The sequence below is a fragment of the Callorhinus ursinus genome, unplaced genomic scaffold (genome assembly GCF_003265705.2).
Source record: "Callorhinus ursinus isolate GAN/ISIS: 27379988/994484 unplaced genomic scaffold, GSC_fseal_2.0 scaffold25, whole genome shotgun sequence".
Taxonomy (NCBI): Eukaryota; Metazoa; Chordata; class Mammalia; order Carnivora; family Otariidae; genus Callorhinus; species Callorhinus ursinus.
In genome coordinates, this window is record NW_027397087.1 from 39,001,942 (window position 1) to 39,017,838 (window position 15,897).

Consider the following 15,897-nt stretch of genomic DNA (forward strand, 5'->3'; position numbering starts at 1 on the left):
CTTCTTGGGCTGGCTGCCGAAGGTCTAGGAAGGCCAACCTGGGAGAAACTACTGCCTGACCTTGGAGACAGGAGAGCCACCTGGGCAAGGATGACTGAGCCCCATCCCAGTCTTCCAGGCCCTGGCTCTCAGAGGATGGCCTGCCTCTGCAGGTACAGCCTCTCGGAGGTGGTGTAGAGACCCTGGCCCCGGGCGGGGGGGGGGGGCCCACAGCTCCTCCAGTCCAGAATTCCCAGCACTGTTGCCGGCCAGTGCTCCTCTCCTAGTGGGCGGCCAGCCGGAATCCACCCTCTTGGCTTCCTCCCCTCCCTGGTCTCTTTGCCAGCTTGTGGTCACTGATATCCCAAATCTCGGGGGGGGTAGGGGCTGCAACCCAGACCCTGCACACACTGATAAGTTCGGATCTTGCCCCTGCCCCCAAACGCCTGAGGAAAAGGCTTCCTCCCTGAGGACAGGCCCCGAGGAGAGTGAGCAGGAACTACTGCTAGCAGGGCTCCTGAGTCAAGGGTTTATTGTTCAAGAGGTGACTGATCCTTGCTTCAGGCTGGGGAGGCAGAAGTGAGGAGCCCCCGAAGCCTTCCACACGTAAAACCCCACCGTCAGGGACTCAGTTTGGAGGGGGCTGCAGCAGCAGCAACAAAGACCGCACTTGGAAGGGAGAAAAGGTGAGCTTCAGGCGGGAGTCCTGAAGGGGCAGGTGGCCGGCAGGGTCGCGCTGCTCCAGGAGGTCGCAGCTGGAGAACAGGGGGGGTCATGAGGGCCCCGCGAGGGCAGGACGCCCACCCCTACCCCGCGCCCCCACTCACAGGACGGCCTCCTGAACCGGCAGCGACGTGTGCAGCCAGCAGTCGACGTGGCTGCCGTGGGCCTCGTACAGCCTGAGGACCAGCGTGCGGCCCTGCCGGCTGGTCTCCGCCTGCGGAGGGAGGCGGGTGGTGGGCGGGGCCGGGGTGGACCCAGACGGGGCCCCGCCCCCACCCCTGCCGCCCCGCCCCTTGCCTGCTTGACAGTCTCCAGCACGACCGCCGGCGAGGACACGGAGAAGGCGCTCCAGGAGGCGGCGGGCGCCGGGCCCGAGGCAGGCAGTGCCAAGAGGGGGAAATTGAGGCTGTAGGCAGCGCGGATAACGCCAGCGTCCTGGAAGGAGCCTGGAAATGGGAGTGGGGGCGTGGGCGTGCTGGCGTTTTGCCCACGGGCCGCTGGGAGAAACTGAGGCTCAGAGCAGGGCAGAGAGGTGGCCCGGGGCCGCAGCACCCACCCTTGTGCGGCATCAGCGCGTAGGTGAACTCGTGGCGTCCCATGTCGGCAGTGGTGTCGGGGGCCTTCGGTGCCCGCAAGCTGGGGTGGGGAGGGTTGGGGGTGGGCCGGGCTGGAACTGCGGAGGCTCTGGCCCCGGAGGACCCGCGCCCCGATGCCGGGCCCCCCCCACCCCCCCGGGGCCTGGCGGGCCCTCCACTCACAGCGAGAGGCTGAGGACGTTGCCTCGGACTGACGCGCCGTACTTGCAGTCGTTGAGCAGAGCCAGCCCAAAGCCGTGCTCTGACAGGTCTATCCAGCGGTGGGCCCACACCTGGAGGGCAGATCCCAGAGCCGCTTGGTGGCCCCGCCCCCTCCCTGGGCTCCCGAGCTCCCGTCGGCCACAGTGAGAGCCAGCTCTGGGACCGCAGATGGAGCTCCAGCTCTCACCACAGGAGGCGCTGGGCACACCATCCAACCTGTCTAGGCCTCAGTTCCTCATCTGTGAAATGGGGATAATAGAATTCACCCCCCACCAAATGGGCACGAGTGTCAAAAACCGAACACAGCATTTAGCACAAGGCCTAGCACACAGGAGCCAGCAAATACTGATCAGCGACCTCCTCCTGACCCAACACCACACCAGTCTCTTCCCAGCTGGGCAGGATCCAAACCCCACTCCACCCCATGTCAGACCTCAAATCGAGCCCAGTCCCAAGAGGTGTTGTGGTGTGTGGGCCGCTGCAGATGCCCGAACTGAACCTCATAGGTGGCCTGGGGGCTCCGCACGCGGGCGGGGAACTCCACCTTCAGGAACTTGTGGGCCTCATGCCAGTGCACCTGAGGTGGAAGGACAGACACACACAGGCCTGGGCAGCTCCCTCCTCCCCAGCCACACCCGGGAATAGATGCCCACCACCCTGCTCTCTGCTACCTCAGTGTGGAAGCGGACATAGGGGCAGCCAATGTCCAGCACGACCTCCTGGCTGAGCCGACTGTTAGGGCTGATCTGCAGCAGGAACCAGGCGCTGCCCCGCAGGCCACCCTCAGTGCCCACTGCCAAGGTCCCTGCCTGGCCCAGCACTGGCTTCCTGTGGGATGGGGTGGCGGAGCTGAGCCAGGGCAAGCTGATGGAGGGGACCCACCACCACCCCGGTCCTGCCCACACCGAACCGTGTCTCCAAATGGTAGTCCATGACGTCCCATGCATCCCAGTACAGAGGGACATCATCGAACAGCACAAACTGGTTCCCCACGGTGCCCTCAGCAATGGCCTCCCTGGCAGGATGCAGAGATTGGTGCTTTATGACCCTGAGGTGGGGTGGGGGCAGGGAGAGGCCCAGGGGACAAGGGGACTCCTTCCTAGCCCAGCCTGCCCTGCCCTGTGTGGGTCCAGAGGCACAGGTGGGCTGCCATGGGCAGTACTGGGACCAGGGGACAGAGGAAACGGGGTCTGGGATCCACCCGCCAGGCACTGGAAGAGGGCAATGAGGAGTTGGCACCTGCCAGAGGCAACCAGCACCAGGGACGTCAGGCAGCCGGTTGGGTCCAGCCTCACCCGGATGATGCCATTGTCCAGAGTCACAGAACCGTCGGTCTTGGCGGGAGGGGTCCTTGAAGCTGAGTCTGCGGGGACTTCCCACCACGAACAGCACCCCAGCCCAGCCCCCACCTCACCACTTGCTCCAGCTGGGGAGCTCAGAATCCCCACATTGTCAGGGATGGCCCAGGAGAGGCCCCGCCCACCAGCATGTGCCCACACTCACCTCCTGTACCACAAACACAGGTTGCTGGGTCTGCAGGGGCTGCAGTGAGGTGGGGGCAGGGGCAGGAGCATAGCCCATGCTGGGCACTGTCACCAGGGCTGGGGATGAAGCCTGGGCATCAGTGCAGCCTCCCTGACCCTCCAGGAGCCTTGCCTGAGGGGTGGGTGGGTCCTCCCCCTCTTTCCCTCCAGCCTCGGGTGTCCTGGGGCAGCGAGCCCCGGGCCAGTGTCCCCACCCCGGGGTCTGGCCTCGGTCCCTCCTACTGCAGCAGCAGCCTTTCCCCCCAGCTCCTACCCAGGCTGTGGGCCCCACCAGGCCTGGGCAGGGCCAACACTTCAGTGCGCTTCCAAGGCAGCGTGTTGACGATGAGGAGGCCCTCAGGCCCCGGCTCCCCGGCGCACAGGGCTGCAGCGGCAGCACTGAGCAGTGTGTTGCCGTACGAACGGATATCTGTGGGGAGACCGGCTGGTCATGGGTGGGCGGTGGGCTTGGGATGGGCCCCGAGTATCCCACAGGACACACTCTGGGCTCTGCCCCAGGCGTCGGCGACAGCGGCAGGCGGGTCATCAACCTTACCTTCGTAGTGGCACATGGCCTCCTCTGCCACCAGCTGGATGCAGCTTCCGGTCACCACGTCATGGAACTGGTTCAGGAGCAGGAGCCTGCGGGAGCCAAGGGTGGGGATGGGGAAGCTGTCTGCAGTGAGCTCGGGGCGGTGGCGGGGGCAGGCAGAAGCCGGGCTGACCTCCAGAGGTGCTGCAACTGGGCTGCTGGGTACAGGAACGGGGCGCTGCGGGCCACAGCCAGGCTGCTGAGCAGCTCCACGTCGTGCAGGATCCGCTCGCACTCCCGGTTCCCCTTCTTGATCTGTGCAGGGTTGGGGTGGGGGGATCAGTCCCAGGCCACCTTCCAAAGCCCTCCCATGCTCAGAACCCCTGAGGCTCCCCAGGGCCTCCCAGATAAAACCTCTGGTGGCTGACCTGCCCCCCACTCAGCCTGCAGCTTGCCTTCTTCAGGGACAACTCAGCCCTGCCTCCTCCAGGCCCCTGGCCTGCCTGGCTCTGGTACTTCTCTCCTCTTGGTGCCGCCCCGGAACACAAGCCTCTCCCCCCAGGTCTGGACTGGACTCTGGCCCCCACAGAGCCAGGGCACACGCTCCCTGCTGGGCTCAGGGAGCAGCTCCTGACCTGGGCATGCGTGGTGTAGGTGCCATTGTGTAGCTCCAGGAAGAGCTCCCCAACCCACGTGCACAGCTGCCCTGAGCTGCTCTCCAGTGCGGAGAAGAGTCGCCCCGGAGAAGACAGCTGCACCCTGAGGGAGACCACAGCCTGGGTCGCCCAGCCTTGGGGGTACCATGTGGCCCACCCTTCCTCCATGCCGGAGTGGACGAGAGATCCAGCCCCGACAGAAAGGAGCACCCCACCCCCCTCCAGAATGCTCCCTGTCCACGCAAAGCCACTTGTGGACACACCAGGAGAGTTCTGTCTCCAGTAGATTTAAGCCCCTTCCCACGGGCAGCTTTCCCCCCCCCGCCCCGCCCCCAGGGTGGAAGCTGGGAAGAGCCAATGGTGCGGGACTGGAGCGAGGCAAGGTCCCTCAGAGGAGCTGGACCGAATGTTTGAGCGGAGAGCAGGGCTGCAGGCCAGGGCACAGTGAGGTCCAAGGGCTGCTGGAGGGCCAGGGCGGACCTGGGCAGCCCGTCCGTATTGTGCAGCCGCTTCAGGCGGTCCACCATGGTCTGGGTGGGGCCCCCGCCCCCGTCCCCAAAGCCGAAGAGGAAGGCACTGTGGTTGCTCCGCCCCTTATCCCGGTTTTTGACCACGGTCTTCAGCACCTGGACAGGCGGGGCAGGGCAACCCAGGTCAGCCTAGGACAGGGCACCCAGCCCTCCCCAGCACGCTCACCCCCCACCTCAGCCACCGGGTGCCCCCTCACCTCCTCCGCACTGCCCTGCATCCCGTATGAGTCGCCAGGTGGGAAGTGGGCCAGCACACGGGAGCCATCCAGCCCCTCCCAGAAAAAAGTATGGTGCTATGGGGAGGGGGACAGGAGAGGGACAAGTCAGGGCCGAGGCCTGTTGTGTAACCCTGGTGGGGGAGGGGGACACAGCCTCTCCGGGTGGGGGTTGGGTGGTTGGTCCAGGACCCCTTAGTAAGCTGGGCGGGAGATGAACGGGCCAGGTGGGGACCCTGGTCCCCTGAGGTCTGCTCACCGGGAAGGAGTTCACCAAGTTCCAGCTCAGTTTTTGGGTCAGGAAGTGCCTGATGCCGCAGCTGCGCATGATCTGGGGGAGCTGTGCTGAGTAGCCAAACGTGTCTGGGAGCCAAAACTGCGGGGGGGGGAAAGGGGCTCTGGGACGCAGGAGCCGGGGCTCTTGGTGAAGCAGCCCCAGCCTCTCAGCCTCTCCCGGCTCAAGGTCAAGCTCCAGCCCCACCTGCCCGCAGGTGCAGCAGCTTCCAGCCTACCTCAGAGCACATTTTCCCAAACTCCTGCAGGAAGAAGCTCTGGCCCTGCAGGAACTGCCTCACCATGGCCTCTCCGCTGGGAAGGTTCCCGTCCTACCAGTGTGTGAAGACGGAGGCAGCCGGCATCAGTGCCAACGGGGACCAGGCAGGAGCTTGGGCCACCCCCAGCCCATGCAGGAGGAGCCAGGGCTCTGACAGAGGCTCACAGCCAGTGCCCAGGGCTGTCCATCTCTTCGCTTCGGGCCCAGGGCTCTACCTGCTGGAGGGGAGGTTTCCCAGCCGCCTCCCCACCCCAGAAGGGGGATGAAGGGCCTGCAGAAAGTCACCTACCAGCAAAGCCAAGGAGGGGAGGCCACAGCAGCGTGGCCTGAGGCTGAGGGGTTGCAGATGGCACTTACCATCTCCACCCAGGTGCCCCCCACAGGCACAAACTGCCCTCGGCAGGCGAACTCCTGGAGCCGGGCATGTAGGCCAGGGTAATGGTTCTTTACCCACTCGAGCTGCTGTGCCTGTGGGGCAGATGGGACCCATGCTGAGGCAGGAGTGACAAGGACTGCACCCAGGCCTGAGCATCTGGGGCCAGTGGGCGGCTGAGGGTGGGGAAGAGTCCTCCTCCTCAGGCGTGAGAAGCCCCCAGGACCTCAGCCTCAGACTGCCCCACAATGGGTGTCCCTCTGACCTGGGAGCAGGCAAAGATGAAGTCCGGGTTCTGCTCCATGAGCTGCACGGCTGACGCCCAGCTCCGGGCACATTTTCGCACAGTCTCCTTGAAGGGCCAAAGCCAGGCTGGACGGGAGGGGGTCGGAGGTGGAGGGAGAACAGCAAGGTCCCCAGCTCCCCACAGATCTCCAGCCTCACCCCTGCCGCCCCAGCACCCTGCCCCCCCAGCCTGGGCCTCCAGAGGGCTGTCCTCCTCCCATCCCAGGCCCCTTTCCCTGCAAGGCCCTTTGGCGTCCCTCTGAGCTTTCACTTCAAGACACTCTCGCAAGGTGGGAGTAGGGGCTGGGGAAAGGAGACTGTCAGTTTTACAAGTCGGGAAATGGAGGCCCCATGCCCTGGAATAGCCTCACTTTGAGGCTGAGGGCCCTCCACCCCTGAGAGGATCCTATAAAAGGTGGCAGGGGTTAACACATGGGTGGATACTGCAGAAGACGGGGCACGGCATCTCGAGACGGATCTGCCTGGGCCAGCCGTCCTGTGGGAGGCACTCCAGCCCCTCCTGACCTGTAGGCCCCGGTTCCTTCCTCACCAGCCCAGAACTCCCACACTCCACTGCAAACCATGGCACAGCACAGACAGCCTTGTTCTGTGGTTCAGAAATGTTAGCTGCATCAGAATCAGGACCTTGGGGAGCTTGTTAAAAATGCAGATTTCCCAGGGCGCCTGGGTGGCTCAGTCGGTTAAGCGTCTGCCTTTAACTTGGGTCAGGATCCCAGGGTCCCGGGATTGAGCCCTTGTGGGGCTCCCTGCTCAGCGGGGAGTCTGCTTCTTCCTCTCCCTCTGCCCCTCCTCCCACTCGTACTCTCTCTCTCTCAAATAATAAGAAATCTTAAAAAAAAATGCAGATTTCCCATAAGCCTCACAGATGCTGCAAACTCATCAAGTTCAAAGCTGAACTCATGACCCCCCCCACCCCCCATGCCCAGGAAACCTGCCCCTGCACATGAGCCCCATCTCCATTACTTCTACATCACTCCCCTCTGAGGACTGGGACACCCTTGTCAAACTCTTACTCATTCTCACTCGGTTCAAAGGTCACCTCCTCCATGAAGCCTCTCTGAGTCCTCCTGACCCATTAGGGTTAAGTGCCTCCATCATGGCCCCAACCCTGTCTGCCTATTTTACAGCCATCAGTCTCTATAGGCCTACCTCCCAATATCTAGCAAGGGCCACGTGGGGCCTCAGATTTTGTTAAAAGAATAAATGAAGCCACACCTAGTGAAGCCCATTTTATAAATGGGGAAAACTGAGGTCCCAGAGGGACAAGAGCTTGCTGGGGACAATGCAGTGCTTCCAGGGCACTCCTGCCTTGCCCAGCCAACCCGGCCAGCCACTGCCCTACCTGTATCAATGTGGCAGTGCCCCATGGCATGGATGGTATGTTCACTTTCTCCTCCACGTTGGCCAAAGAACCTGGAGGCCAGGGCCTGGGCCACTGGGAAGGTCTCGGGCTGGGCAGGGTCACACACATTCACCATCTGGTTGGCTGTGTACAGGGCCTGGAAGCTGCGCTGGTTGTCTTCCCCAAGGCCCTGCAGCAGGGTTTTGCCCCTTAATCTCCGTCTGGAGCAAGGGGAGTCTCCAGAACTCGGCCCCAGCTGACATCTCAATGGTTCTCAGCAGAGCTCTACCCTACCTCCAACCCTTTGCTCCTTCTGGTTCCCCCTGCTTAGTACTGTCTTCCTCCTCCCCTTTACAGAGGGAAATCCTTTCAATACTCAAGCAGGCAGAAATACACTCCCTCTTCTGGATTCCCAGACTCCCAACTCTCCAACCCAAGATACAACCCGCCCCCTGGGGACGGGGGACGGGCGCTGGGAAGGGCTCTAGAGCGAGCGGGTGGGGAAGGGGTGTCGATTACCTTGGCTATGCCCAGCAGCAGCTCCAGATCCACCAGGAGTCTGTGGACATCCCGGCAGAACACAGCCAGCTCAGCCCGGCTCACTTGGAACATCTTCTCTGGGTCAGGGGCTGCGATCATGGTCCCCTTCCCGGCCCCCAGGAGCCCATTGCAGGCTACTTCCACATAGATGGTCAGGCTACAAATGTGGGGAGGCAGCCTCAGGCCAACGGATTGGCAGGGGGGGCTTGGGGAGGGAGGACCAAGGAGGCATCCACTGACCCGTCCCTGTTCGCCTGCGGGGTCCACCCCCCAGAAGATCCCACAGTATGTCAGGGTCTGTGCAAGAGGGTCCTGTTCTGCTGATGAGCGTTCTGCCTCAGGCAGGGGCAATAAGTAGCCAAGCTGGGAACCGTGTGAATTATGCTGCTGCCCAGCCTTTTATTTCCATTTCCACAACTGTCTTTACGAAGCACTGCCTTGAAAAAAAAAAACAAAAAAAAAACGAAGCACTGCCTTGGTCTCAGAACCCTCTTCGCATACAAAAAACGTGTTTGGATCCCCCAGGTCCAGTCTTTCAGGAGAGCAAAGATCCAGCAGCCAGCACAGGGCAGGCCATTCTCTGGAGCCGCATGGTAGCCTGTGTTGTTGTTCTATTCAGTCTTCGGAGAGCAAACGGGACTTCCTGGGAGAAGCCTTCCCTGACCCTCCTGCCACCCCTCTCCTAAGTCGGGGACAGCTGCCCATACTGAGCTCCTGGTGTCTGCTTTCATAGTCCTCATCAGTTTTGTAATCATATAAGTTCTGTGAGTCCCCCTTGCTGTCAAGGACCACATTACTCACTACCACAGTGCTAGTATCTGGAAGCACCAGCTACAGTGTTAATATTAGAAATACAATAATACTATGTCTGAGTTCTGAATGGTGTCATAAAATGCCCATAATATGGGACGAAAAAATCAGGTGCAAATTATCAAAGAAATACAACCTTAACTAGTAAGAACTACACCTGAGTGAGTTCCTGAGGTGAGTGCTGAAATGTTAATGCTCACCTCTAGGTAGTGGGATAATGGGAGTCATTTACTTCTTTGTGCTTTCTTGTATTTACCACAAGAAGGGAGACAGTATCTTTCTAGTCGGGGGGGGGGGGGAACCCCTACTCTTTAAAAACAAACTGTGAGATTTGAGGATGCCTGTGTTGGAGGTGGGCGTTTTGGGTCACTCTGGGCCTCAGCTCCTCCTCACCCACTGGGGCCCCTGCCCCCCAGCATGGTTAACCAGGGCACGGGGACTCCCTCACCTCCGGGGGTCTCCTTCCTCCAGCCTGTCAGTCAGGACGTAGCTGGTCTTCTCCCCCTCTGTGGTCAAACCCTGGTGGGGAGTGGAATGAAAGAGATAGGGCCTGAGGCTTTTGGACAGTTCAGGTGAAATATATAAGCCGAGGGAGGCCAGGTCTCTCCACCTAGTCCCCAGCCTGGCTCCTCTCTCCTACTCAAGGCCAAGATTGGCAAATCAGGGACCCCTGGTAGTCCGTTCCCAAACCCCACGGCAGCCCAAGTGCCAGGATCACCAAATGGCACCTGTTTGCCAGCTTTCACAAAAGCCCCTGATCTTATGGGAAGGGTCTTGGCAGGTACCATGAAGCGTGGGTTTGGCTTCTGGTGGCCCCTGTATCACTGAGTAAGTATCTGAAGGGGAACTCTATGTAAAGTCAGATGCAGGGCTGCCTCATTCCTTGCTATATCCCAAGCGCTTAGCATGGGGCCTGGCCCAGAGAGGGCACTCAGGAGACCTCTGCTGAGCCAATAAAAGGAAAGAGGGGAGGGGGAGGGGTTTACCATCTTTCCATACCAAAAGAACAACAGTCCTACCCTGAGATGGGAAGTTAGTCTAACTGGAATGGAAGCTGAGCAAATGAACTGACCTCTGTATATTTTAGTTTCTTTATCTGTAAATGGGCATAAAGACCCACCACATATGATTATAAAGATTAAACCTGATATGGGTGGATTCATAAACAAGACACTTAATTGTTGGTATATCTGGGAAACTGGGGATGCTGTGATAGGGAGAGATCCATTACTTCAGGGCAAGAGGACTTGAATTTTTACTTTATACCATACAGAACTGTTTCAAAGTTTTCCCCCATAAGTATATGCTATATATAATAAAAACTGGTCTATTAAAAACTAAAAATAGGGGCGCCTGGGTGGTTCAGTCAGTTAAGCGTCCAACTCTTGATTTCAGCTCAGGTCATGATCTCAGGATTGTGAGACTGAGCCCCATGTTGGGCTCCACACTCAGTGCTTATTCTGCTTGAGATTCTTTCTCTCCCTCTCCCCCTCGCCCCTCTAAAAAAACAAAACAACAACAACAAAAACCAACTAAAAAATGATATGGTCTGCAAAGCCACTAGTCTGGCACCTGGTACCTAGTAGAGGGTTAATAAATGGATCTGCTGTGTCTATTATTATTGTACTCGGTTAGCAACTATTTTCAGGCCAGAATGAGAAAGTGGCCAGTCAGTGGCAGGGTTGGTTTAGCACTATGATTATGTTAAGACCCATAAGCCATCCATTCAACCTTCCAATATGAGAGGGACCTATCACACGAGGGCCCAAGTGGCAACTTCCCCAGTCCTGAAATTCTGATACCCTGCAGGAAGAGCCACTAAGCTGTGCCTTCTTCACAGACCTGGGTTGAAAGGGGGCCAAACCCATCCCTAGGGCTACTCACCTGGACCGGTTCTCCATCTCGCCACACCAGGCCTTCTCCATCACTTTCCCAGCGAAGGTGAACTTCCTGACCCACCCATGCCTCCGGGATGGTCAGCTCTACCCGAAACCAGCAGGTCCACCACCTGCAAGACAGCCAATGGGATGGGCCTAGGGGTCGAAGCCCTTTTCCTTTTGCCTTGGATTAAGGGTCAGCGGGGACTTGAGACTTTCTCCAAGCATCCACAGCATCACAAGGTATTCATCTTGGATCCACAAGAAAGGAGCAACAACGTGTGCAGCAAGGTGAGGGGAAAAGGCAAACAAGTCAGGGGTCTGTGATCCGTCCTAGAGTGTCTTCCTGAGGGGTGTCTAGGTGCTGGGAGAAGGCAGGGGCGGGGGGATAAAAACTCTTCCATGAAAATGAGGGACCAGGGAGCTGCTTCCAGCAGAGGGTGCTGCTCTGCCCCGAGTGGCTGTCTAGGACCGGGGACGACAGTGGAGGTGTGGCCCTTCGAGCCAGGGAGCGACGGAGGGGGCTGCCCGCAGGCCCCGCCTTCCCTCCGGGCGTTACCCACGTGGGGCCGAAGCTGTCGCCGATCTGCGCGGGGCGGAACTCCTGCTGCACCGCCTCCTGGTAGGGAAGCCGCTCGGGCGTCTGGAAGCTGGAGAGCGCGGCCACTGGGCAGCTGTCCCCGAAGAGCCTGGGCGGGAGGAGCGGGTAGGCGCGCGCTCGAGGCCGCCCCCGTTCCGCCCGCGGGCCAGTTGGCAATGGGGATGCGCGTTCCCTCGATCCACCGCCGAGAAAGCTGCCCCCCAGCACAGCCTCTCCCCACCCCTCCTCCCAGGCCCCTGCCCTGTCCGCGGCGGGCACTTCGTCCCTCGGCCCGGGTGGCCGCGGCTTGGGTTTCCTTCCGGAAGGGAAGGCTGGCGCGCGCGGACGCGGCGGGCCGGCGCGCTGGGCGAGGGGGCCCCCACCTGCCGCGGAGGTTACAGTCCGTAAAGTAGAGCGGCGACACGAATTTCTCCACCCGCTCCAGCGTAGTGCGCCAGTGCTTCAGGGCCGGCGCCGCCGCCATCGCCGCGCGCCCGCTCCTCTCCCCGGAAGGCCCCTGCCGCTGCCGGTGGGGCCCACAGCCGGGAACCAAAGGTTCCGGCGTCCGAAGGGCGTCTTTCAGTCCCCGGGCAGCTTTTCTTGGAACACTGGCGGCTCTCGGAAGCCCCGCCGCGCTGAACTTTGAGCGGGCAGCTGAGAGCCAAGAATGCGGTTTCCGAGGCTCTCCTCCAGCTCTTCCGAACCGGCGAGCCACTGGGCAAATCCCTAAGTAGAACGGCAAGTTTGACGCTTAGATTCTCCGAAAGTCCCGACACAGAGACCGGGGACTTTAGGCAGGACAGGCGGGAGCCCCAGCTGTTGCAGACGCAGGTCACCCGGGCTCAGAAGCCACAAGCGGGAACCGGCTAGTTCTCCAGGCCCAGCCAGACCTCTGGTGCTATCTCGAAAACCTGCTGAACGTGGGAAGAGCCAGGAGCCAGGACCTGTGCTTTGAAGCTGATCGGCAGACATGTGTTAAATAGGGAGGGCTTTGCACCGCAAGAACCGGAGCCGCCTCTTACATATTTTGTGTGTATAGCTGTCATCACCAGAAACCCTGAGAATATTTTGATGTGATGGCAATCAGTCATAGCATTCAAGATCCCATTTGAATAACATTTCACCACACAGGACTGGAGAGTTCAGAAAAGCCACAATGCCAGAAACACCTCCAATTTCATCTTTACCCTAGTAGTCTTGGCAGTTTCTTTTTCCCCCTTCTAGGATTGCCAAGCAGTGTTTGTCTATAAAGTCATTACTAAGAATAAAGTATATACACATTAGCCCTGGTATTTTAATGAAAATACTGACCAAGTTCACATTTCAAGTGCAAATCACAGGGAAAGATGACTGAGTACAGAATACCAAACGTGATTTAAACTAAAGATAACTCGCTGCTATAACACGTTGGGCTGAGTTGGGAGTTCAGTTTTCAGAAGGCCGGAGGCATCAAGATGGTGCTTGTGAAAACCTTGGCTGTAGGTGAAGCTCCCTCTTCTTTTGGTTGCCCTGATGGGTTGCATTTTCTCCTGAACTTGGCCCTGAAACCAGATCCTGACCTGCAGGCAGGTAGGTCTGGACGTAACAGTGCAAGAACAGCTAACAGCTGGGGCTGCCCCTGGTCAGACCCCATCAATTTCTCCCATAATTCCAAGTCAACATGACCTTTCTTGAGTGAGCAGAGGGCGATAGGTGAGCTATTGCTGGGAAAACCCGAAGATCTTTCCCCTCAATCAATATGTATCACTGTACCTCCAAGTCAGGCACTGGCGCCTTCACCCTACAATCTCCTCCCACAAGGCTCTTTTACCACCCCCTACACTTTGGGGCTCAGTCTCTCCTTTTCCCCTGCAACAAAAAGGTCTAAAACTGGAGAAGTCTATACCATGTGTTTTTAAAGTTCAGAAGCCGCCAAATTTGTAGTCTTTGGTGGCAGTGTTGGGGGTTTTTAGGCGAACAAAACCACACAAAACACTGTTGGTTACTTTACAACTGAGACTAGGGCAATGGTTGATGGAGAATAAATCTACCAGAGTACTGGGAGAGGTTGTTGGTCTTTGTTCAGAAACTCCAGGGTGAAGACATATAAAACTCCTAATCACTCAGTTTAAATGTCTGGTCTGCCGGTCTAAATTTATGTAATTAAAAAATATATATATTCCACTTGCAGTTGCTAATAATGTAGCAAATCTTCTCTCTCCCAACCCCATTTATACTACACACCTTGTACACATTTCTTTCAAATACTGGTTTGGTATTTAAGTTGTTCACCCCCATTTCCAATTAAGGATAAGAAAAACAACACAGAGAAATGCAAACCAAATAGCCGGACAACTACCCAAATAGAAAATATTTCCAAACAGTTGAAATAAGGGGAAAAACATGTACTAAAAGAATCAAGTATTCTATTTTAAAAATTTGGAATATTTTGATTTGGGACAAGTGCAATGAACTGGTAACTATTTAAAGCAAATTCCTGTTTGTGCCAAGGGTAAGGAACTGAAGCCCAAATCCCTGCTCCACATTAGTTCTCTGGTGAGGACAAGGGACTTGGGTTGAGAGTTCATTCCTTAAGTAAGAACCAAGCTTTATTTATTTACAAAAAAAAAAGGAAAGAAAGAGAGAGAGAGAGAGAGAGAAAACAAGACAGACAGAAAGGAAGGAAGGAAAAGAAAGAGAAAGAAAGAAAAAGAAAAAAAAAAAGCTGGGGCAAGGGGGAAGACAAGTTTTACACAAAAGTACTACAACAGTAACTCCCTTTGGTAAAAAGTGTAATAAATGTCTTGTACATCTGTTCATAGGTACTAAATCTGAAGCCACATAGAACTATGGTACACAAGAAGCTAGAGCAGTTATGCTAGCACATCAAAGCATATTTCTTTTAATAAAAAATCGACAGTATGTACATTATTTACAAAAAAAAAGAAAAAGAAAAACCAAGTTAAAATTGTGTGCGTGTGTGTCTGTGTGTGTGTGTCAGAGAGTAAAGCTGGTGGATGGCACTAGGGTAGACTAGTAAAGAAGCAGGTACAAAACAGTTCCACGGGAGCTAAAAAGGACGACGGATTTGAACTTGCTGAGGTTGAGAACCAGAGGAGAGTGTAAAGGGTGGGCAGCGAGGGATTTGTCAGGAAAAACCCACAAGATGATCAATCCCAAAGCCAAACTGCAGGTCCCAGATAAAATCTAATGGGTGATCTAGATGTGCTCGAGTGACCAGGAGGGGGGAAAAAAAAATCAAATCCAGTTTTTTTTTTCCTTTTGGGGGGAGAGGAGAGGAGCAGTGACCATCAGAGTTACAATCCATCTGAGCGGTGAGTCCTTCCCCAGTCTGTCAGTGCACGCCCATCCAGTCAAGGTGTGAACAGCATCTGGCTCCTTCATCGAAGGTCAGGCCCCAAGAGACTCCAGTCTTGGCTCTGCTGGTGTGTGCAAGCAAGCTGCATGTCTCTGTGCTTGCATGGATTTCCTTCCCCTCCAGGGCAGGCTAAGACCCCAAACCCCTTGGGAAAAGTTCCAGCTCTGGCTTTGTAAGGTATCCATGTTCCTTATATGTAGCCCACTTGGTGCCAGGTTGCACCAGCCACACACTGATCAGGTGGCCATGTCCCAGAGAGGCCCAGTGAGGCTTGAAAGGCATCTTCCTTGTTTCTTCAGTGTGCGTGAGTGCACGCGCTCCCCACACACACCCCCCTCAAGTTATCTGCTCTGGCTTTGCAGTTACGGGGCTTTGAACACTGTGCCATATTTGACACGGTACTTGTTAATGCTCACAAAGTGCAGGGTCTCTGTGTCACAGGTGGTGGTACAGGGCACCAGGCCCTCCAGCCCCTCACCCATGAGCCACTTGCTGGTCTCTGCTGCCATTTCACGGGGCACATGCTCCTTGGTCCATTTATCTACCCAGGCCTGGAACCTCTGATGTAGCCGCTTGCTTACACGTTCATGGGACTGCAAAACAGAGCAAGAAAAAAAAAAACCAACAATGAACAAAACAAACAAACAAACAAAAAAACACCTCTTCAAATACAAAGCCTAATTTTCTCCTAAAGTAGCAGAGGAAAGGATGTGGGGTCAAGCCTTTGATACTATCGGTTAGTTAGGAGTCTCTGTTTAAAGAAGAAAACTGAAAGAGACTAAAAACACAGAGCATGTAAAGAGCTGGAACCCGTAAAGCCCCTTCAGAAATGCCAACATGGGGTCTGAGCAGAACGAGCTTAGTAGTTCTCATTTTTAGCATTCATTAGTTATCAACTAGGGAATCTGATAAAAATACAGATTTCCTCGTTTTCCTCAATCTGCATTTTTAAACTAGCAGCCCAGCTGCTTCTAATGTACCCGAATGAGACACAATGAGTTGCAGCTATTAGGTCATTCTGTCAGCGTGGAAATCCACTCCTACTAAGAGCAAGGCAAAGGGCTTAAAACCCACCTTCCCTTCAGGGTATTACCCGACCTTGCCTAGCAGGGCATGGGACACGGCAGACCTTCAGGGGAGGTTTATGTTCCTACCTACCCATCCAGTAAATGTTTATCAGTGCCTATGTGTGAGGCAGAGTAG

The 15,897-nt window shown here is 56.8% G+C and overlaps 2 protein-coding genes across 4 annotated transcripts in view; both read right to left on the minus strand.

Moving 5' to 3' along the window:
* Window positions 1-7: 7 nt before the first annotated feature.
* Window positions 8-11,877, minus strand: MAN2C1 (mannosidase alpha class 2C member 1). 2 transcript variants are annotated; one of them, XM_025884079.2, is made up of 26 exons: window positions 11,720-11,877; window positions 11,320-11,445; window positions 10,764-10,887; window positions 9,328-9,398; window positions 8,049-8,226; window positions 7,530-7,719; window positions 6,147-6,253; window positions 5,866-5,976; window positions 5,468-5,560; window positions 5,215-5,331; window positions 4,938-5,033; window positions 4,691-4,836; window positions 4,190-4,313; window positions 3,748-3,869; window positions 3,579-3,664; window positions 3,297-3,452; window positions 3,003-3,100; window positions 2,739-2,833; window positions 2,410-2,514; window positions 2,171-2,327; window positions 1,933-2,076; window positions 1,461-1,570; window positions 1,259-1,338; window positions 1,000-1,148; window positions 807-916; window positions 8-734 (listed from the first exon to the last, which is right to left on the minus strand). In XM_025884079.2, exons 1-26 carry the CDS (start codon window positions 11,818-11,820, stop codon window positions 608-610), a joined length of 3,123 nt encoding a protein of 1,040 aa, XP_025739864.1. In that variant the 5' UTR covers window positions 11,821-11,877; the 3' UTR covers window positions 8-607. The 2 variants fall into 2 exon arrangements, with proteins under 2 accessions (XP_025739864.1, XP_025739865.1); XM_025884080.2 differs by having other exon boundaries at window positions 2,739-2,871; window positions 3,003-3,113.
* A 733-nt stretch (window positions 11,878-12,610) lies between these two features.
* SIN3A (SIN3 transcription regulator family member A) overlaps window positions 12,611-15,897 on the minus strand; it is a 66,883-nt gene continuing 63,596 nt past the window's right edge. For both annotated transcript variants that reach the window (XM_025884076.2, XM_025884077.2), the window contains exon 21: window positions 12,611-15,287. In XM_025884076.2, coding sequence (XP_025739861.1) covers window positions 15,057-15,287 — 231 coding nt within the window. In that variant the 3' untranslated portion in view covers window positions 12,611-15,056. The remainder of the gene's footprint in view (window positions 15,288-15,897) is intronic.